The following is a 23,783-nucleotide window of genomic DNA, read 5'->3' as shown; positions in this document are numbered from 1 at the left end:
ACCTCTAAATGAATGTTATTAAATAGTTAAAGGTGGTAGAGTTAGATGGCCTAGCAGTAGCAATAGCTTTGTGTATGTGGTGGCTCAAGCCTGTAATCCCAGCACTTTGGGAGGCCGAGGCGGGTGGATCACGAGGTCAAGAGATCGAGACCATCCTGGTCAACATGGTGAAACCCTGTCTCTACTAAAATTACAAAAAATTAGCTGGGCATGGTGGCATGTGCCTCTAATCCCAGCTACTCAGGAGGCTGAGGCAGGAGAATTGCCTGAACCCAGGAGGCAGAGGTTGCAGTGAGCCGAGATTGCTCCATTGCACTCCAGCCTGGGTAACAAGAGCAAAACTCTGTCTCAAAAAAAAAAAAGAATGCAAAATCAGTGAGCTGAGATCGTGCTACTGCACTCCAGCTTGGGTGATAGAGCATGACTCTGTATCAAAAATAAATAAACAAAAATTTAAAAAAGAATGCAAAATAATTTCTTTTGCAAAAGAATTTTTTGAGCAAATATTTCCAACTCTGTGAATCTGCCAGCAACTATTTGTAAACATTCAATGACTGTATGCCAGCTATATTTTAGATTTGTGTTAAGTGCTAGCAGTAGGCATAATGCAGAGCTCTTTTGATTTATAATTATTTAGTGAGGAAAAGTAGATGATTGAAACAGTAATAAAATTAATGTGGTAACTGGTGATAGGGGAGGTAAGTGTATCCCATTTAATCCTGCCCAATATCGCTAATTTGTCATTATATTATTTGTGTCCAAAAAGTTTTCCCTTGGAAAATGTACATATATAGAAATATGTCACAGTACCTGTTTTTTGTGCTCTGAATGTGATCATTTTCTCTTTGCAAGTGAGAGCTAGGGCAAGCTGGACTGTACCCTCTTGGTTAATGAGTGTTAGCAGCCTATACTCTTTAGCCTGGAAATTTTCTTTTCTTTTCTTTTTCATATTATGTCAGCAGAGTCTGTTTAATGTCTTTAATAATTATTATCACTTCTAAAGCTTTCCACAAAAGGGTATTACAATTTTTTAACTTATTGCAAACATGTCTTTTAAAAAAAGTCAGCCTTAATACTGAAGCTATAATACAAATTTTAAATTATTGACATATACCATAAAACACAATAAAGAACATTTTATTTAAATAAAAAGAATAATACTTCTCTAGGCAATAAATCCAACATATTTCTTTTATCCCCATATTTACATCCAATGTTGATATTTTATAGGCTAATTTCTAAGCAGATGCAAATTTTTACAAAGTGATGAAAGCCATGTTTTGCTCAGGAATACTATGGTTCACATATCGTATAGGTTGTATTACAGCAGATATTAGTTTGCCAAGCCTCGGATGGCAAAATGCTAAGTTGTGAATTCCATGTTGTCCAGCTAGTTGTTTCTCCTTGCCCTGCAGACTCTGGCAGCATATACTGTTGAGAGACTGCCTTATCGCTGTCACTTCTCTTCTCCTAGTTGAATTCACCATGGGAGAATATTCACGTCCTTAAGATGCAAGTTCGAGCAAAAAGCCTCTGACAAATCCACTGGATATCACAATGTTCTGCTTGATAAATTCTGTTGCTTCTTTAATTAAATTGTTGATTTCAGGGCTGCTTTGTTCACTCTTTTCTTAATCTGTCTTTTTGCTTTGTTTACATGTTTTTTCAACTCTCTTTATCCTGGAAGCTTTCTGCTACACCGTTCTAAGCTGAAAGTGGCATCTCCTTTTTATTTTGTGTTCTGCTGAAGTCTTTTGACCCTTCGTGGCCAATAAAATATGATAATGATAGTCTGGACTTAGAGCAGAAATAACAATAACAACAACACAAGAAATAAATCACACTGGACATGGTGGAAGAAGTAGTATGCAGATTAATAGACAACTGGGGATTGGTTAAAGTCTTTGCATATTGTGGAGGATAGTCTGTACTTGATGAGAGACCTTATTGAAAGCTGCACAATATTATAAAAGCATGTCAGATTTGAAATCTATACTCTCAGGGAAGTCTCCCTGAGAGCTCTTACTAGGTTTATGGTTCCAGAAAGTCTTCCTAGGTACTAATTGCATTGGCCCTGCTAATTGGGGATTGTGTATATTGAGTGCTAGGTGATCATATAATGGGAAGACCTTAGAGCAGACCTCCAAGAGTATATGACTTCTAATCTGTTATCTGAAGAAACGCTAAGGGTTAACTAGGCAAAAGGATGTGGGGATGAGGAATGTGAGCCTTCCAAGGAAGGATAACAACTGGCTAGGGATATGATAGGAGTTCTTGACATAGCCAATTTGGATAATAGCTATACGGTTAATCACAGGGCAAAGTTCATCTACTTACTGTGTAAAAGATGTGACCTATTTAGCTGTATGTACTTACATTAAAATAAAGAATTACTTATCTATATTGTATTTTCTTTTTTTTCTGAAATGGAATCTCGCTCTGTTGCCAGGCTGGCGTGCAGTGGCGGGATCTCTGCTCACTGCAACCTCTGCCTCCCAGGTTCAAGAGATTCCTCTGCCTCAATCTCCCATTTAACTGGGACTACAGGCATGTGCCACCATGCCCAGCTAATTTTTGTATTTTTAGTAGAGATGGGGTTTTACCATGTTGGCCAGGACGGTTTCAATCTCTTGACTTCATGATCCACCCGCCTCAGCCTCCCAAAGTGCTGGGATTATAAGCGTGAGCCACCGCGCCCTGCCCTATATTGTATTTTCATGTGGCAAGCCATTAATTTCTTTAGACCCTCTCACAGTGTGGCAGTGCTATAGATGTATCTTTTATCTTATTTTGATGATAACCAAAATTCTAATGAATTGAATTTTAGAATATATTTCTGAAGATGTGGGGAAATGGTTTGTAGTTTATTGTTTTGGTAAATTTGTTATTTTACATATCAAATATATAACACTCAGGCTTTTTCATAGTGTTTTCATGAATTTTGAGGTGTTCTAATGCCAGTGTACAAGCCATCTATATGATTAAAAGTAGTTAGCAGCAAAATGACTTACCCTTTAGTCCGTTCTATGGTTATAGTTCAGTTCTCTTTGAAGAGTATTGAATGGGACTAAAGTTGCTTGAAGTAATCTTGACTTGCCAAGAATGTGTTAATGTGCTAGTTCATCACAGTTGCCCCTTGGATAATTAGGTATTCTAATCCTATAAACATGTGAAGTTGCATTTGCTAGTAAAAAGTTGCAAAATATTTAAGGTCTGTTAATATTTCCCATAATTTGTCCAAAGAAGGACGTTTGGGGATTAATTGTGATATCACTATTTCTTTTCATTTTTTAAAGCATGTTTATATCTGTTTTATAATTCAGGTTCACAGCCTAAGCATCATTTTCTTTTTCCCATTTCCATGAGTACTTTTTAAAGTGTATTTCTTGTACTTACTTTAATAACTATTCATATTGTATGGCCTGTTTTTAAGAAAAAAAACTTGTATAAAGTATTTATTTAGACAGAGTCTTGCTCTGTCACCCATGCTGGAGTACAGTAGTGTGATCTTGGCTCACGGTAATCTCCACCTCTAGGGTTCAAACAATTCTCCTGCCTCAGCCAAGTAGCTGGGATTACATACATGCACCACCACACACCTCCCTAATATTTGTATATTTTTAATAGAGGCAGGGTTTTACCATGTTGGCCAGGTTGGTCTCAAACTCTTGACCTCAAGTGATTCACCTGCCTTGGCCTTGCAGCGTGCTGGGATTATAGGTGTGAGCCTCTTTGCCCGGCCAAAAAAATTTTAGGAAGTATTTGTATCTCTACATGAAAAACCTTTGATGGTTTTATGAATTCATTTGATTTAATGTTATGTTTAATAAAGATTTTTAAATATTTCTTAGATTTTAGTTTAATAATGTTTTCAAGATACTACTGAGAGACTTTTTTTTAGGTAAATGGAATTTTAAACGTAAAAGCTAAAATAATTTTTTTTTTTTTGTCTTTTGCTTGTTTTTAGTGAATTAGTGCCATCTTATGATTCAGCTACTTTTGTTTTAGAGAATTTCAGGTAAGAGTTTTTGACAATTCTGATTTTTTGTATGTGTATATAAGGAAGAGCCAGGAAAGTATTCTTTGGTAAGATAGTAATGTAGTGAACTGTGTTATTCACTTTAGAAGTCTTAGAAAAATAAGTTTCCAAATAGAAACATAGAGCTTATTTGTGCTGGATTATATTGTATCTTTAGACTGCTTCTCAAGTCTGGGGAAAGGAACCTTTTCTTTTTGTTTTGAGACAGGTTCTTTCTCTGTCATCCAGGCCGAAGTGCAGTGGCCTGATCATTGCTCACTGCAGCCTCAACCTCCTGGGCTGCAGCAATCCTCCCACCTCCACCTCTCAAGTAGCTGTGACTACAGGCGTGCACCACCACAAAGGTTGTGGGGGGTCTCACTGTGTGCTGGTCTCAAACTCCTGGGCTCCAGTGATTCTCCCATCTCGGTCTCCCAAATTGCTGGAATTATAGGCATTAGCCATGGTGCCCTGTCCAAAGTGGGGAACCATTTTTAATAAGAGAGATCACTTAGCTTTTCCTAAGGTGAGGGACCAGACAGTTAGAGGTTGATGAGCCCCCACTTACCCAAGCTCAGAAATAAAAGTGGTGGGAGGAAATTTATTAAGATCCATTTATCTCAGCTCAAAGTGAAGAATTGTGGATAAGGGACCATTATTGTAAGAAATCTATAGACTTTGTCAGTTGCATGTTAATTTTGTTAGCTTTTACTACCTTTTCTCTAAAATCAGAAGTGAAGATCATAAAATGCAAGGTTCTTAGCAGTTTGTCTTTGACGGCAGCATGCAAGTGGAAACAAAGAATACAAGGTCTTCAGGAAGGAAACTCCAAATAATAGGCAAAGGCCATTAAAATGAGGCCACACTGAGAATTTATACCTTTTCCCATTTAATTTTGTTTTTCTTACAGTACACTTTTGTGGCTAAAAGATAGTCTCTTTGAGGTTTTTTCCACATGTATTAAGGTTTAGTGCATGTTCTCTCCTTTTTCAGTATTAAACAAGGATGATTATACTGCAGAGAAATGCGGAAGAAACATTCTGGATTTTGTTTTATTTTTAATGGTGAAAGACTGCTTATTGAAGCATTTATTAAATTTGGGAGACTTAATGATACATTTTTTTCCCCTTTTTCTTCCTCACAATTTTGAGGGGGGTTTGTTTCCTGAATCTTAGATATTGCTGAATATTTCAGTATTTTAAAAATTTATTTCAGAATTTAAACATATCTAAAGTTTTACGGTGGAATTTTGACCTGTTCAGTCACCTTCTGATATTTGTCTAGCATTTCAAATATATAACAAAGAAACTGGTTGGCTTTTCTTTTTGCCTGTTGCCATTTCACAACAGTTTTGATCTTGGGATATGGTTGATTTTCTTTTTCTTTAGCACTTTGCGTCAGAGAGCAGATCCTGTTTACAGTCCACCTCTTCAAGTTTCAGGACTTTGCTGGAGGTTAAAAGTTTACCCAGTAAGTTTTTCATATTTCTAATACATTTTGAAACCAAGATCTTTCTTTCAGAGTTCTGTTGTACACTAGTTTGATTACTGAGAACTGTTAACTCTTTATTTCTTGTTGTTACATATGCTGTCCCCATTCCCTATTCCCCCTCTCCCTTCATATTCGACAACTGTTTGTCCAAACCTTGTTCTCTAGTACATTCTGCTGGAAGGCTGATTGAAAACAATATTCTCTGAGTTATCATATGTTGAAAGCAGTTTTTGCCCTTTATAGTCTAAGGTTAGTATTGCCGGATGTAAAATGCTTGGCTCATATTTTCTTTTTCTTTTCTTTTTTTTTTTTTGAGGTGGAGTCTTGCTCTGTAGCCCAGGCTACAGTGCAGTGGTGTGATCTTGCCTCACTGCAGCCTCCGCCTCCCAGGTCCCAGTTCAAGCAATTCTCCTGCCTCAGCCTCCTGAGTAGCTGGGATTACAGGCATGTGTCACCATGCCCAGCTAATTTTTGTATTTTTAGTAGAGACAAGGTGTCACCGTGTTGGTCAGTCTGGTCTTAAACTCCTGACATAGTGCTGGGATTACAGGCATGAGCCACCTTGCCCAGCCCATATTTTTTTTTCACTGGGTATCTTAAATGTGCAATTCCATTTTCTTTAGGTAAAGTCTGATAATAAACTTCTTTGCCTTTAAAGAAATTTGGTGGTATTGTCTAGATGCTAAATAATCTTTTTGAGTCCAGTAATTTACTGTTACACATTTTAGTCCACCTGGGTTAGTATTTTCAGTTATACACTGAACACTTTGAATACGTAGTTTCAGATTTTTTTTTAGAAGAGTTTTGCATAATGGGATTATACAATAATATATAATCTTTTGTGTCTGGCTTTATTCACCTAGCTGATGATTCACTTGTTCATTGATATCTATTAAGTGATTATCATGTCAGACCTCAAAGGCTGCCACAGGTCCTTTGAAGCAAGGTAGATTAAAAATGAAGATGTTTATTGTACCCCTTTATAGTCATATCCCAGTAGACACTGGAGATGTACAAGCATCTCTGTTCTCAGCCTTCATTGTCTCATTGGGGGAATAGATGTTTAAACAAGTAGTTATAGTAAATGTGATCCTTTTAAAACACAGACACCTGTAGTACTAGGGAAACACACATGGGGAGTAATTATCTTTTTTTAAAAACAATCTTGCCAAATTAAGGAAAAAGGGAGGGAGTAATTATCTTTATAAAAATAAAATGTCTGTAGTAGAGATTCAAACAACTTCTCAATCTCTAGACAGAATCTTATATGGAATTCTAACATTAAAATCATACAGAAATTATATTTAAACATTCAGCCTAGGGTGTTACCTTTTTCTATGTTGGTCTTAAAAATTAACTTTTGTTTTTAAAATTTTTTTGCCTCACTCATTTCTAATGAAATTATTTTTCCCATTAGGGTCTTGGTTTTTTGTTAAGGTTGATTCGTAGGAGTTCTATATATGTTAAAACTCTTAACCTTTTTCATGGTTGTTTATATTTCACTTCATTGCTGTGCCTTAATATTTTCATGTTTGTTGAGTGCACAAAAGTTTAAAGTTGTTAAGAACTCAAATCTATTGGTGTTTTTTATTATTTCCTCCATTGCTTTGAGGCTTAGAAGTACTTCTCAATCTAGAGATCAGATATTAATCCGCATTTTGTTTTATTGTGGCTTAATTTTTTTTACACAAACTGATCTGGAATTTGTATAACTTCATATTCTTCTTTCAGGATGGAAATGGAGTTGTGCGAGGTTACTACTTATCTGTGTTTCTGGAACTCTCAGCTGGCTTGCCTGAAACTTCTAAGTAAGAAGTGTAATTAAATAACAACCTTACTGTGCATTTATATACATTCCCCCTAGCAATTATTATCAATTTTAATTTTTGTTAGTTACTGTGTTGGTATGTCTGTTAAGATACAGAGAAATACGGAATTCTTGGCATCATGGGATGGTATATATTGGCAGTTCTCAAACTGTTTGGTCTCAGGATCCTTTATACTCTTAAAATTTACTGGAAACCCCAAAGAGTTTTTGTTTATATGGGTTATATATGTTATTTTCTGAGTTAGAACTTAAAACTGAAAAAAATTATTTAAAATTTTAATTCACTTTTAAGATAACAACAAGCCATTGCATACTAACGTAAATAACATTTTTAAATGAAAAGTAACTTTTTCTAAAACTAGTTTTAAGAAAACTTAAAAATACTGTCTAGAAAATGTTTCATGAGGTTTTTGTTTTTTTTATTATTGCAGGAAAATGGGTAATCTCATCCATCTTGCTTCATTTAGCTGAAAGCAGACATTTGCCTGCATGATGCTTTGCATTTTTGGAAATATATTTACTGTCTGGCTTAAAAGAAGACAACTGGATTCTCACGTCTGCTTTTATATTTAATTTTTTAAAAATATAATTTTGCGCCGGGCGCGGTGGCTCCCGCCTGTAATCCCAGCACTTTGGGAGGCCGAGGCGGGTGGATCACGAGGTCAAGAGATCGAGACCATCCTGGTCAACATGGTGAAACCCCGTTTCTACTAAAAATACAAAAAATCAGCTGGGCATGGTGGCGTGTGCCTGTAATCCCAGCTACTCAGGAGGCTGAGGCAAGAGAATTGCCTGAACCCAGGAGGCGGAGGTTGTGGTGAGCCGAGACCTTGCCATTGTACTCCAGCCTGGGTAACAAGAGTGAAACTCCGTCTCAAAAAAGAAAATATCTATCTATCTTTCTATCTATATCTATATCTATCTATCTATATATATAATTTTGATTGAAGTACACGTATAAAATCTGGCTGCAGTTTTACAACCATCACCAACATCTACAATGTTCTGTTTACCTCACAAGGAATCCCTGTACTCATTAGCAGTCACTTCTCATTCCCCCTTTCCCTCAGTCCCTGGCAACCACAAATACACCTTTTGTTAAGGAGGAATTTTTTAAAAAGTAGTTTTAGATAATTGTGGATCTTCTTTGATATTACACCCAAACTGAACAAGTGGTAGGTTAATGTTATTTATAATGTGGGATCTGGAATCATATTAATGATTTTTTTTTTTTTTTACTCTGTCACATGAAATTTGTTAGTTTGATATGGAATATCTGCTTTCAGTTAACATGAAGCAAGAGGGATGAGATTACCCATTTTCCTGCAATAACCAAAAAGAAAAAAAAACCTCACGAAACAACATTTTCTAGACACTGGACATGGTGGTAACAAATGAAAGAAGTCCCTAAGAGACAGGAAACACAAATTAGATCTGTGATTCTCCAGCTTACAGTCTTGAGAGAGTTTTTAGGCTGCAACACAGGGAGAAGCTAGGACTGAGGTAGAATCTGGCAGATTTAGTTGAGGAAATAGTGCTGAGAGTTTAGGAAGGACAATGCAGCTAGAGTGCATTGGACAGAATACCAGAGAGGAAAAAGCCGCAGAGACTAAATTCTAGAGATCATAATGGGTTTCCCTTGAGTATTTAGCAGAGTACTTATTAGGGCATATGTGTGAGGAAACTACCTGAGATTGGGAAAAGAACTGTCTGACATGATTAGAGGGAATAGTGAGTGCCTGGTGCTCACATAGGGCCAGGAACTGTGTGGATTGCAACCAGCCACAGTGGAGAAATTTATAATTCATGGGTCATTGGGTATAATGCTAAGGAAGTTTTTGCCTCAGTAGTAGGAATTAGCCCTAGACTGAATACTGCTCTGGGCCCACCTAACAAATGTGAGACCTGAAAGGATCAAATTGTTTTCAAATAACTTAGCTGCATCCCAAATGAAGCTCAAGAAAATTTATAAGGTTGCTGAAGTATCTAACATCCATCAGAGTAAAATTTATAATATCTTGTGTTTAATCACTAATTTGCTGGGCTGGTTGGCTCATACCTGTAACCTCAGCACTTTGGGAGGCCAAGGCGGGAGGATTGCTTGAGACCAGGAATTTGAGACCAACCTGGGCAATATAGTGAGACCCTGCACACATCTCAGCTACTGAGGAGGCTGAGGCAGGAGGATTGCTTGAACCCAGGAAGTCAAGGCTACAGTAAGTTGTGTCTCCACCACTGCACTCCAGCCTGAATGGCAGAGTGAGACCCTGTCTCCATTTATTTATTTACTTACCTATTTTGAGTCTCATTTTATCACCCAGCTTGGAATACAGTGGCGTGATCTCAGCTCACTGCAACTTCTGCCTCCCAGGTTCAAGCAATTCTCCTGCATCAGCCTCCTGAGTAGCTGGGATTACAGGCATGCACCACCACACCCAGCTAATTTTTGTATTTTTAGTAGAAACAGGGTTTCATCATATTGGCCAGGCTGGTCTTGAACTCCTGACCCGAGGTGATCCACGTACCTCGGCCTCCCAAAGTGTGAGCAGGTGTGAGCCACTGTACCCAGTCAAGAATTCTTTATATGTTTGGATACTAAACATTTATCAGACGTATGATTTGCAAATAGTTTCTCCCATTTTGTAGGTTGTCTTTTCACTTTCTTGATGATGTCCATCAATGCACAAAAGTTTATAGACTGTATCTTCTTTATCTTTTTGTAAACTGAAAATTTTACACAATTGAATATATAAATCAGAATATATTGGCTTTCCCAATGTATACTTATTTTCTTTTTTTTTTTTTGAGACAGGGTCTCACTGTGTCACTGAGGCTGGCCACAGGGGCACAGTAATGGCTCACTGCAAACCTCCTGGGTACAGGTGATCCTCCTGCTCTGTCACTCCAGTAGCTGAAACTACAGGAATGCACTACCATACCCGGCTAGTTTTTTTGTTTTTGTAGAGACGGGGTTTCACTATGTGTCCCAGGCCGGTCTCACACTCCTGAGCTGAAGCGGTCTGCCCACCTCGGCCTTCTAAAGTGTTGGGATTACAGGCATTAGACACTGTGTCCAGCCTACTTATTTTCTTTTTTCAACTCTTATTTTAGGCGTGCAGTTACGTATGAAGGTTTGTTACATAGGTAAACTCCTGTCACGGGGGTTCGTTGTACAGATTATTTTATTACACAGGAGTTAAGCCCAGTACCCAGTAGTTGTTTTTTCTATTCCTCTCCCTTTCCCACTCTCTACCCTCAAGTATACCCCAGTGTCTGTTGTTTTCTTTGTGTTCATAAGTTTTCATCATTTAGCTACCACTTATAAGTGAGAACATGTGGTATTTGGCTTTCTGTTCCTATATTAGTTTGCTGAGGATAATAGCCTATAGCTTTCATCCATGTTGCACAAAAAACATGATCTTGTTCTGGCTGCATACTTATTTTCTTTTTATATATTTTTTTTAAAGTTGGGCTTTCACCATGTTGGCCAGGCTGGTCTCGAACTCCTGACCTCAGGTGATCCACCCACCTCGGCCTCCCAAAGTGCTGAGATTACAGGTGTGAGCCACCATGCCTGGCCTGCATACTTATTTTCTATTAGGAAATCTTATAGCCTTGAATTTCTACAGTAATTCGCTTTGTTATAACTTGTACTGGACAAATAGAGTATTTCAAAATTTGTATTTTAAAATTGCATGATGATAAACCTCAAAGGATAATAGAAATTTCACGTTTAAGGAAACATATGTAGTGAATATATAGAAAAAAAATATTGCATTAGTGAAACAAAAGCAACTTTGAATTACTTGTTTATTCAAAAATTATTTCTATTTTGAGCTGTTGTCTTACACCTGATATATTGGTAAACATCTTCATGAAGAAAAAAGGACCTAGTGCCATTTGTATTTTGGTGGTCCATTCAAAATACTGCTGTTTTGGCCAGGCGTGGTGGTTCACGGCTGTAATTCCAGCACTTGGGAGGCCAAGAGGGGGTGTATCATCTGAGGTTAGGAGTTTGAGACCAGCCTGGCCAACATTATGAAACCCCATCTAAATATAAAAAATTAACTGGGAGCAGTGGCATGTGCCCGTAATCTCAGCTACTTGGGAGGCTGAGGCAGAATTGCTTGAACCAGGGGTCAGAGGTTGCAGAGTGGAGACTGTGCCACTGCCCTCTACCCTAGGTGACAAAGTGACTCCATCTAAAAAAAAAACTAGGCCAGGCACGGTGGCTCACACGTGTAATCCCCAGCACTTTGGGAGGCCGAGGTAGTCAGATGACAAAGTCAGGAGTTCGAGACCAGCCGGGCCAACATAGTGAAACCCTGTCTCTCCTAAAAATACAAAAATTAGCTGGGCATCGTGGCACACACCTGTAGTCCCAGCTACTCGGGAGGCTGAGGCAGGAGAATCACTTGAACCCAGGAGGTGGAGGTTGAAGTGAGCCAAGATCACCCTGTTGCATTCCAGCTTGGGCAGCAGAGCAAGACTTTGTCTAAAAAAATACATATATACTGCTGTTTTTCCAGCTCGGCAGGTGGCTCATCCCTGTAATCCCAGCATGTTGGGAGGTCGAGGTCAGGAGTTGGAGACCAGCCTGGCCAACATGGTGAAACCCCTGTCTCTACCGAAAATACAAAATTAGCCAAGCATGGTGCACGCCTGTAATCCCAGCTACTCTGGAGGTGGAGGCAGGATAATTGCTTGAACCCAGGAGTAAGAGGATGCAGTGAGCTGAAATTGCACCATTACCCTCCAGCTTGGGTAACAAGAGTCAAACTCCATCTCAAAAAAATAAAAAGGAAATGTAACTGCATATATCAATAAGGTTTCTTCTCAGGTAATTATTTAGTGACCGTAATGTTTAGATGAGTCTGTCTTTTATTCTTACTTTACTAACTGTATAGTAATGGTCTGTTTTTCAATTTTAGATACGAATATCGTGTAGAGATGGTTCACCAGTCTTGTAATGATCCTACAAAAAATATCATTCGAGAATTTGCATCTGACTTTGAAGTTGGAGAATGCTGGGGCTATAATAGATTTTTCCGTTTGGACTTACTTGCAAATGAAGGATACTTGAATCCACAAAATGATACAGTGATTTTAAGGTAATAGGAAAAACTTGATGTTGTGGCTTTTATTGTGGGGAAATAATATCATCAGAACTACATTTCAGAGATCATTCAGTTAACAAAGGTAAATACTGAAATTCATACAACTATAACTTTATCATCACTTTCTTAACTTTTATTTTAGTGGATAATCAAAAATTTGTAGTCAAACATTTCTTTGACATCTAGTTAGTAATTCCATTGAAAAGGAAACTAAGCTGGGTACAGTGGCACACCAGTACTCCCATCTACTCTGGAGGCTGAAATGGGTGGATGGCTGGGGCCCAGGAGTTTGAGATCAGCTTAGGAAACATAATGAGACCTCCATCTCTTTAAAACTTAAAAAAAAAAAAAAAAAGGAGGGGGAAACTACAACTTCCAATAAATATAGTAATGTTCCATTTATCTGTTGAACTTCTAGCAACCTCACCATTTGGAAAGCTAACAATAGTGAGGGATAATGTGATGATTTTTTCACTTCACAGTGCATATTATATTTGGGTGACTGGTTTTACAACTTAACTTTGCAAAACAACTGTCAGTTCTTTTGTAAATAACAGCAAATTAATCTCATCTAGAGATTTTCAATCTAGAGTCTAGATTGAAAAAAGAAAAAAACAGCAATTTAAAAGTAGAAGAATCAAGATGAAAGTTGATGAAAACCAGCAATTTTCTACTTTTTTCTTAAAGTTTTATTTTAGGTTCGGGGTACATGTGCAGGTTTGTTATATAGATAAACTCACATTATGGGGACTTGGTGTACAGATTATTCTGTCACCCGTATACTAAGCCTAGTATCCAGTAGTTATTTTTTTAATCTTCTCCCTCCTCCCACAATGTACCCTCAAATAGGCCCCCATGTCTGTTGTTCTCCTCTTCATATCCTTGAGTTCTCATTATTTAGCACTTAATAATAAGTAAGCTCAGGTGGTAGTTGGGAAAACCATCTCTCCCTTTTTTTTTTTTTTGAGACAGAGTTTTGCTCTAGTTGCTCAAGCTGGAGTGCAGTGGCACGATTTTGGCTCACTGCAACCTCCACCTCCTGGGTTCAAGCGATTCTCCTGCCTCAGCCTCCTCAGTAGCTGGGATTACAGGAGCACACATAGCCTGACTAATTTCTGTATCTTTAGTAGAAAAGGGGTTTCACCATATTGGCCAGGCTAGTCTCAAACTCCTGACACGAGGTGACTCACCTGTCTCAGTCTCCCAAAGTGCTAGGATTACAGGCATGAGCCATCATGCCCAGCTAAACAGGGCTGTTGTTTTATAGTCAGTGTTTATGTTCTGTTCTTTCTTGCAAATATTATGCCACCAACCAACAATAAAAGTGATTGGTTTGGGCCGGGCACAGTGGCACAGGCCTGTAATCCCAGCACTTTGGGAGGCTGAGGTGGGCAGATCACCTGAGGTTGGGAGTTCAAGATCAGCCTGATCAACATGGAGAAACCGTCTCTACTAAAAATACAAAATAAGTTGGGCATGGTGGATGCTCCTGTAATCCCAGCTACTCGGGAGGCAGGAAAATTGCTTGAACCCAGGAGGTGGTAATTGCATTGAGCTGAGATTATGCTACTCAGCCTGGGTGACATAAGGAGACCCTTTCTCAAAGATAATAATAAAGTAAATAAAAACAACAGCCCTATTTAAGGTAGGGTAGACTTTGCAGGTCAGAGGTTTTTAGGCATTGGCTGGGCGCAGTGGCTTATACTTGTAATCCCAGCACTTTGGGAGGCGGAGAGAGACGAATCACCTGAGGTCAGCAGTTCAAGACCAGCCTGGGTAACATGGTGAAACCCTGTCTCTACTAAAAATGCAAACATTAGCTGGTCATGGTGGTGGGCACCTGTAATCCCAGCTACTTGGGAAGCTGAAGCAGCCGAATGGCTTGAACCTGGGAAGCAGATGTTGCAGTGAGCCAGGATTTCACCACTGCACTCCAGCCTGGGTGACAAGAGTGAAACTCCGTCTCAAAAAAACAAAAAAGTAAATAAACCAAAAAAAGGTTTTTGGGCATCATTACTTGATGTTATACTTTGATGATAAAATGAGAACTCGAGTGTTTAAAAAAAGAGATTGAATTGAGAAGTTTCATAGTATTTAACAGTTGAAAAGTTTTCATCACAACACTTTTAAACGTTGTTCTCTTGGAAATGATTTAATGTACTCCTACATTTCCCTTATTTGGAGCTATTTGTTCTTGAGCATACTGGACAAATGAGTTGCTATCATATCAGCATTTACTATTATGTGTTTTCTGTAACTTTTCTTGAAGTATAAAGATGTTTAAAAAGGGGTATTTTCAGTGTAGGAAAAAAGATTCATGTTTTTGTTACTTGTGGGTTTTTTTGTTTGCTTTGTTTAAATAGAGGCAGTGTCTTGCTATATTGGGCAGGCTAGTCTAGAATTCTTGGGCTCAAGTGATCCTCCTGCCTCAACCTTCCCAAGTAAGTAGGATTACAGGTGCACGCCACTGTGCTTGGCATCATGTATTTTGAGGGGAGGGATTATTTTAGTCATCTTCTTTATAACTTTTTAGACTTTTGGGGTTTGACTATTAACCAAGAGAAATGTTACTGTTTCATGCTTCAGCCATAGAGAGAATTAAAAAATCATTCAAACATCAATTTTACCAGCCTATAAAAGAGACATTTTCCTATAGCCTTAGTTTCATCCTTATGGGTGTTGTTATATATTAGTATAGAAACAAATTCCTGTTATGACATCATTTTTTGTTTTTAGCAACTTTGAGTCTGTACTGTGTGCCTGACACTGAGTTGATAAGAAGAAAAATATAGACATGGTTTTTGTCTACATGGGACTCAAGATGAAATTGGCATATAAAAACAGAATTTTTATTCTCATTATAAAATAATGCTATAGTAACACTGTAAGTTCATGGATAGGGGGCTTCTAATTATTATATATATATATTTTTATTGCATTTTAGGTTTTGGGGTACATGTGCAGAACATGCAAGATAGTTACATAGGTACACACATGGCAGTGTGTTTTGCTGCCTTCCTCCCCTTCACCCACATTTGGCATTTCTCCCCAGGCTGTCCCTGCCCAGCTCCCCCCGCCCTCCACTGTCCCTCTCCTATTCCCCCCAATAGACCCCAGTGTGTAGTACTCCCTTCCCTGTGTCCATGTGTTCTCATTTTTTATCACCCACCTATGAGTGAGAATATGCGGTATTTCATTTTCTGTTCTTGTGTCAGTTTGCTGAGGATGATGTTCTCCAGATTCATCCATGTCCCTACAAAGGATACGAACTCATCTTTTTGATGGCTGCATAATATTCCATGGTGTATATGTGCCACGTTTTCCCAGTCCAGTCTATCATCGATGGGCATTTGGGTTGGTTCCAGGTCTTTGCTATTGTAAACAGTGCTGCAGTGAACATTCGTGTACATGTGTCCTTATAGTAGAATGATTTATAGTCCTTTGCATATATACCCAGTAATGGGATTGCTGGGTCAAATGGAATTTCTATTTCTAGGTCCTTGAGGAATCGCCACACTGTCTTCCACAATGGTTGAACTAATTTACACTCCCACCAGCAGTGTAAAAGTGTTCCTATTTCTCCACATCCTCTCCAGCATCTGTTGTCTCCAGATTTTTTAATGATCGCCATTCTAACTGGAGTGAGATGGTATCTCAATGTGGTTTTGATTTGCATTTCTCTAATGACCAGTGATGATGAACATTTTTTCATGTTTGTTGGCGTCATGTATGTCTTCTTTTGTAAAGTGTCTGTTCATATCCTTTGCCCATTTTTGAATGGGCTTGTTTGTTTTTTTTCCTGTAAATCTGTTTGAGTTCTTTGTAAATTCTGGATATCAGCCCTTTGTCAGATGGGTAAACTGCAAAAATTTTTTCCCATTCTGTTGATTGCCGATTCACTCCAGTGACTGTTTCTTTTGCTGTGCAGAAGCTGTGGAGTTTGATTAGGTCCCATTTGTCTGTTTTGGCTTTTGTTGCCAGTGTTTTTGGTGTTTTGTTCATGAAGTCCTTGCCTACTCCTATGTCCTGAATGGTTTTGCCTAGATTTTCTTCTAGGGTTTTTATGGTGCCAGGTCTTATGTTTAAGTCTTTAATCCATCTGGAGTTAATTTTAGTGTAAGGTGTCAGGAAGGGGTCCAGTTTCTGCTTTCTGCACATGGCTAGCCAGTTTTCCCAACACCATTTATTAAACAGGGAATCCTTTCCCCATTGCTTGTTTTTGTCGGGTTTATCAAAGATTGTATGGTTGTAGATATGTTGTGTTGCCTCCGATGCCTCTGTTCTGTTCCATTGGTCTATATCTTGGTTTTGGGACCAGTATCATGCTGTTTTGATTACTGTAGCCTTGTAGTATAGTTTGAAGTCCGGTAGCGTGATGCCTCCCGCTGTGTTCTTTTTGCTTAGAATTGACTTGGCTATGCGGGCTCTCTTTTGGTTCCATATGAAGTTCAAGGTGGTTTTTTCCAGTTCTGTGAAGAAAGTCAATGGTAGCTTGATGGGGATAGCGTTGATTCTGTAAATTACGTTGGGCAGTATAGCCATTTTCACGATATTGATTCTTCCTAACCATGAACATGGAATGTTTCTCCATCTGTTTGTGTCCTCTCTTATTTTGTTGAGCAGTGGTTTGTAGTTTTCCTTGCAGGGGTCCCTTACATTCCTTGTAAGTTGTATTCCTAGGTATTTTATTCTTTTTGTAGCAATTGTGAATGGCATTTTGTTGTTGATTTGGCTCTCTTTAAGTCTGTTATTGGTGTATAGGAATGCTTGTGATTTTTGCACATTGATTTTATATCCTGAGACTTTGCTGAAGTTGCTTGTTTCAGGAGTTTTTGGGCTGAGGCGATGGGGTCTTCTAGGTATCCTATCATGTCATCTGCAAATAGAGACAATTTGGCTTCCACCTTTTCTATTTGAATACCCTTTATTTCTTTTTCTTGCCTGATTGCTCTGGCTAGAACTTCCAGAACTATATTGAATAGGAGTGGTGAAAGAGGGCATCCTTGTCTAGTGCCAGATTTCAAAGAGAATGCTTCCAGTTTTTGCCCATTCAGTATGATATTGGCTGTTGGTTTGTTGTAAATAGCTTTTATTACTTAGAGATACTTTCCGTCAATACCGAGTTTATTGAGAGTTTTTAGCATAAAGTGCTGTTGAATTTTGTCAAATGCCTTCTCTGCGTCAATTGAGATAATCATGTGGTTTTTGTTTTTGGTTCTGTTTATGTGGTGAATTACGTTTATAGACTTGAGTATGTTGAACCAGCCTTGCATCCCCGGGATGAATCCTGCTTGATCATGTATATATGTTTATTTAATGAGACATTGCTTAAAGTTTAAATCTCGTTTAGTTCGAGATTCTGGTGGAATTTTATGTGTATTTATTAGAAAGTAATGTAAGGCATTTCTATGGCTATGAATATATATTTCATTCTTTCATTAAAAGAGAAAGAAATTTTACCTGTTGCTTGGTTTTGTTTTAATGGCACAAATATTAGACCTAGTGTTCAGGGTTAACCAGTGGTTTAAATCATTTAAAGAAAATTACAGTGTTTAGACGGTCTTATTTTAATGTCTTGCCACTGGGTACTTCCTAGACAGTGAATCATCTCTACTCAGTTCAGTTCAGAATATATTTTGATCTCTTTTTAAATTTTATTTATTTAGAGACAGAGTTTCACTATGCTCTGGAGTGCAGTGGTGCGATCTAAGCTCTCTGCAACCTCTGCCTCTCAGGTTCAAGCAATTCTCCTGCCTCAGCCTCCCGAGGAGCTGGGATTACAGGCATGCGCCACCACACCCAGCTAATATTTGTATTTTTAGTAGACACGCTGTTTTACCGTGTTGGCCAGGCTGGTTTCAAACTTCTGACCTCAGATGATCTGCCCTCGTCAGCCTCTCAGAGTGCTAGGATTATAAGCATGAGCCACCGTGGCCAGCCAATCTCTTTTTTTAAAAAAATACTCAAGTTCTCATTTTGATCATCAAATTATAACATCATATAATGATGCCCCAAAACTTCTGACTTATAAAGACTACCCCAACATTAAATAGGGCTGTTGTTTTATAATCAGTGTTTATGTTCTATCCTTTCTTTCATAAGTATTCCTAACTAAAATTAGACATCTATTGCTGGATAATTGTTAAATGCTCAGTAAGTTCTTACACTAAGGTGTAAAAATCCTAGAAAAAAATGGACAGCTAACATTGTATAGCAGAGTGAAATGGCTGGAAGGAATGAGAGAGAGGTTGACGTCCTAATTAGTCTTGCCCTGTGGCTTTTCTTTTCTTCAAAAACACTTTTACACATTCACTGCATTTTTTTTCACTGTATATGTAGTCACATTAAACTGAGTAACAAAGAGGTTTGTTTGCTTTAATAATTGGTTTTTTTAAAATAAAAGCAGCTCTGGATAGATTGAGATTCTCTCATTTATATATTAATATGATTTTATGTAGATGCAGTACTTTTTTTTCCTAACATAAGCTGAAATAATGCCATATTGTAATATGGGCAGTTTTGATTGCTGTCTTGAAGAGTTCAAGAGGTAGTTTATTTAAAGCATGTAACTCTTGGAGGACAGTAAAGCAATCCTGGGTGATTGACCCAGTAAGTGATTTTTTTCTGAGGGCCAGGAAATACGGGAACGGGAGATGAAATAGAGAAATATAAAGAGCAGCACTTAAAACTTTGTATTTTGCTAGGGCCTGACTTAGGGAAGAAAGGGATAAGAGTTATCTTCCTTCTTATTAGGAGGAAACTGCATAGTGTGTGGCTCTCTTCTTCCCAACTCATGATCATCATTGTATTTTAGCTACATTATTATAATAAATATGCCTTACTTAGTAGGTTAGTTTGGGAGCTTAACTGCAATGTACAATGTTATTTCTTGAGAAAGATAATTTGAGGACAAGTGGCTTTTCAGAAACTTGTGTCACAATCTGTGGACACATGTATAAACAACAAATACCAGCAGCTCTGAGTTTATTTGAATTTTGGCCTTATAATCAAGTAACCAAAATAGTAGAATTTATAATTACCAATTCATTGCTAGACTGATAATATTTTACTATTTGGATTTTTTTTTAATGTGGCATGATTGTTTTAAGGTTTCAGGTACGTTCACCAACTTTCTTTCAAAAATGCCGGGACCAGCATTGGTACATTACTCAGTTGGAAGCTGCACAGACTAGTTATATCCAACAAATAAACAACCTTAAAGAGGTAAGGAAATATCTATTTCTGGTTTAGTGTTTCCTGTTGTCCTTTTGGCTTATTATATTTGTAATTAGGTTTTATATGTTTAGTGCTATTTGTAATTTTGTAATTTGTAATTGGAAAAAAAAAATCTGGTTATCCTGTTCCCCATCCTTAACAGTTCTGCAGTGTTCAGTTTAGTAGTGACTAGCCACATATGGCTATGTAAAATTTTTTTTTTAAGAGACAGGGTCTCACTCTTGTTGCCAGGTACAATTTCTAGTCTCTGCAGTTTCAACTTCCCAAGCACAGGTGATCCTCCCACCTTAGCCTCCCAGGTAGCTGTGACTCTGGGCATATTCCATGGCTAATTTTTGTATTTTTCTATGGAGACGGGTTTCTCTGTGTTGCCCAAGCTGGTCTTGAACTCCTTGGCTCAAGCAGTCTGCCTGCCTTGGCTTCCCAAAGTGCTGGGATTATAGGTGTGAGCCACTGTGCCCTGTTCTGTATATTTAACTTAATTAAAATTAAAAATTTAGTTCCTGAGTTGCAGTAGCCACATTTCAAGTGCTTGCATTGGGTACTGGAAATCTAGAACATTTGCATTATTGCATAAAGTTGCATTGAACAGTGTGGCTGTAGTTTGAGGTAAGTTCTTCCTGTCAGTGACTTAATTTCTCTTCTACAAGTTACCTTGGATTTAGAGGATTCTAGGCTATAGCACAATTAAAAGTTGTCCCATCTTGAACTCTTAGTATTGTTGAATGAGCACTGGGGAAGATTAGTTGATGAATTTTTATTTTACAGTGGTAAACTAAGGAATGTTTCATTAGGAACTTAGGATGTGTGGGAGGTTTGGAGTGCTGACAGTTGTTAGTAGGTCAGGGAGGAAAATATGCTTTCAGAGATTTTCATGTTAAATATACTATTTAAAACCGCCTGTATTTACTATACTGCTTGCTAATTTTATGTTCAGCTGAGACTGGATATGAAAGGAGGAGGATGAGCATAAATGGGGCAATTTATCTTTGTCATCATTTTTTTTTCATAAATAAAAGGCAGTAGGGATTCAGAGAAATGGTTTAAGAAATGGTACCAAGTTAGGTGGCTCACTTCTATAATCTCAGCTTATTGGGTTGCTAAGCCAGAGGGTCATTTGAGCCCAGGAGTTCAAAACCAGCCTGGGCAACATAACGAGATACCATCTTTGTAAATAAAACACAAAATTAGCCAATCATGGTGGCAGACACCTCTAGTCCCAGCCATTTGAGACGCTGAAGCAGTAGGATCGCTTGAGCTCAGGAGTTCGAAATCAGCCTGAGCAATGTAATGAGGTACTGTCTGTAAAAACAAATAAACAACAAAATTAGCCAAGTGTGGTAGCACACACCGCCAGTCCCAGCCACTTGAGAGGCTGAGGCAGTAGGATCACTTGAACCCAGTAGTTCAAGGCTTTCAGTGAACTATGATGGCACCACTGCACTTCAGCCTGGGCCACAAAGGGAGACTGTTCTCAAAAAAAAAAAGGAAAGAAAAATGGTTTTAGGAACATCTGGATGCATTTTTTTTTTTTACTTGAAACGTCTTTTACTGTGTCAGTGAGGTATGGCTAATATTTGTGCTTTTCTTGTTTTAAAAGAAACTTACTATTGAGCTGTCTCGAACTCAGAAATCAAGAGATTTGTCACCACCAGATAACCATCTCAGCCCCCAAAATGATGATGCTCCTGAGACACGAGCTAAAAAGTCTGCGTGCTCTGACATGCTTCTCGAGGGTGGTCCTACAGCTTCTATAAGACAGGCCAAAGAGGATGAAGAAGATGAGGAGAAGATTCAAAATGAAGATTATCATGTAATAATTTGGCCAGTTTTAGATTTATTTTGTGCTTGATAAAAGAAACAGTAGAATCATGGCTTGTAACATATAATGTGCTGAAAATATTGTCCATTGATTTCCATTAGTAATGTGTGTGTATGCCCTTATGTAAATGTTAATAAGTCAGAAGTTGTTGAATCAAAGCATTTCAAGGTTCTGAAAAAAATATATACATTCTACAAAACAAACTGTGATGTACATTTTAGAAACTAAACTACCATAAATTGTGGATTTTAAAAATGTGTGCTGGCTGAGCGTGTGGCTCATGCCTGTAATCCCAACACTTTGGGAGGCCCAGGCAGGTGAATCACATGAGGTCAGGAGTTCAAGACCAGCCTGGCCAACATGGCGAAACCCTGTCTCTACTAAAAATACAAAAATTAGCTGGATGTGGTGGCACTCATCTCTAATCCCAGCAACTCAGGAGGCCTGAGATAGGAGAATCGCTTGAACCTGGGACGCGGAGGTCGCAGTAAGCTGAGATTGCACCACTGCACTCCAGCCTGGGAGAGAGAGAGAGACTCCAACTAAAAAAAAAAAAAAGTCCTATTTTTATTCACTAAAACGAGTACACACCTTATTGTTACTTATGTGGGTAGAATGATTTAGGATTCGGAAGATAGCCAGATTCTATCCCAGCTAAACAACAACCAGAATCCAGAATAAGAATTCAAGAAGTAGTTGATATTTTTACATAAGAAGGGATGCATAGACAATTGTGTGTTTTCTGTGTAGTTTTTAAGATGAGAAACTTCAGTTTTATGTTAAAATGAAGGACCCAGTGGGTTGAGAGAATCAGAAGAAGATTAAATGCTTTGATAAACTGGAGATAATAGGGTTTGGAATGGAACAGTCAGGTGAAGCAGTTAGCCTTTGATAAACTGAGTTAAAGGAAGGGTGGAGTTTGCAGGTAAGGCAGCTGAAAGTTTTTGGTTAATAGTGGGTATTTTTTTCTGTGCAGATAGGTGACAGTTAATTAATGACCTTGATAATGGTAAAATTAGGTAGAATAGAGGAGTAATGGTTTGAAACATTACTCTGAGGAATCTGATATGGAATATGTGAGGCATTGTAGTAGAGCTGAAGGCGGCACTCATAAATTAGTAAAATTGTATCAGTCAGTGTGGTTGTGTGATTTTTCTCTACAGGACTCAGCAGCTGAGGCACAGGAGCAGAGAACAGACTTCTGATAACTGTATTACTCATTGGTGCTTATTTTATGGGCTGGATGGGGTGATCAACTGAGTGGAAACATTTGGAATAGACATCTTGTTTTCTTGGCCTTGATCTAGCATGAGCTTTCAGATGGAGATCTGGATCTGGATCTTGTTTGTGAGGATGAAGTAAATCAGCTTGATGGCAGCAGTTCCTCTGCTAGTTCCACAGCAACAAGTAATACAGAAGAAAATGATATTGATGAAGAAACTATGTGAGTATCCCACTTTACTACTGTAAAGCATTTAAGTGGTAATTATTAGAAGCATATTAACTAACACACTTAAAAATAGGGATATTCGGCAGTTTTTTGAAATATTGAATCAATAGCCGGTTTTCTCCATCTCATCTCTTGGCTCTTAGCCAAGAATTTTTGTTTTAACTTTTAAATTTTAATTTTGAAATTATTTCATGCTTAAGAAAACTTCAGAATTCCATATTTCCTTCACACAGATTCATTCCCTAAGTGTTAATATTTTGCTTTATGTCTCTCTGTATATGATTTTTTCCTGAAACACTTGAGATTGAATATACTTCTCACTGTGTACTTTTCTAAAAACAATGATATTCTTAACATAAGTATAATGTAGTTATCAAAATCCGGAAACTAACATTGATGTAATACTATAACCTTCTAAAAATTTGCCAGTAATGTTCTTTGTCAAGATCATATTGCATTTAGTTGTTAAATCGATTTAGTCGTCTTCAGTCTGGGTTGTTACTCTTTTCAAAATTTGTTTTTCATGACTCATACTTTTTGATATACAGAATAGTTTATTTTGTAGAAAGTTCCTCAATTTGGATTAGTCTAAAGTTTCCTCATGAGTAGATAGAGGTTACTCACTTCTGTCAGGGATACTACAGAAATGATAATGTATCCTTTTCACTGCATCATATGGGAGTGGAGCATGATGTCAATATGTCCCATTCCTGGTAGTTAATTTTGATCACTCGGTTGAGGTAGCATCTGCCAGGTTTTTGCACTCCAAAATTACTTTTTTCTTTATAATTAATAAGTATCTTATTTGTGATACTGTAAAT

The 23,783-nt window shown here is 37.9% G+C and overlaps 1 protein-coding gene across 13 annotated transcripts in view; it reads left to right on the top strand.

The window, feature by feature from the left end:
- The window catches only part of TRIM37 (tripartite motif containing 37), a 127,237-nt gene that overhangs the window by 44,439 nt on the left and 59,015 nt on the right, over positions 1-23,783 (top strand). For 7 of the 13 annotated variants that reach the window (XM_035300659.3, XM_008996944.5, XM_008996942.5 and 4 more), the window contains exons 10-16: positions 3,968-4,018; positions 5,407-5,488; positions 7,241-7,317; positions 12,269-12,448; positions 19,564-19,678; positions 21,291-21,503; positions 22,820-22,956. In XM_035300659.3, the coding sequence (XP_035156550.3) occupies positions 3,968-4,018; positions 5,407-5,488; positions 7,241-7,317; positions 12,269-12,448; positions 19,564-19,678; positions 21,291-21,503; positions 22,820-22,956 (855 nt within the window). The remainder of the gene's footprint in view (positions 1-3,967; positions 4,019-5,406; positions 5,489-7,240; positions 7,318-12,268; positions 12,449-19,563; positions 19,679-21,290; positions 21,504-22,819; positions 22,957-23,783) is intronic. The other 6 variants (XM_078373663.1, XM_078373662.1, XM_078373661.1 and 3 more) reach the window with 1 other exon arrangement.

Source organism: Callithrix jacchus, chromosome 5, assembly GCF_049354715.1.
Source record: "Callithrix jacchus isolate 240 chromosome 5, calJac240_pri, whole genome shotgun sequence".
NCBI lineage: Eukaryota > Metazoa > Chordata > Mammalia > Primates > Cebidae > Callithrix > Callithrix jacchus.
This window is presented reverse-complemented; position numbering and strand designations above follow the sequence as displayed.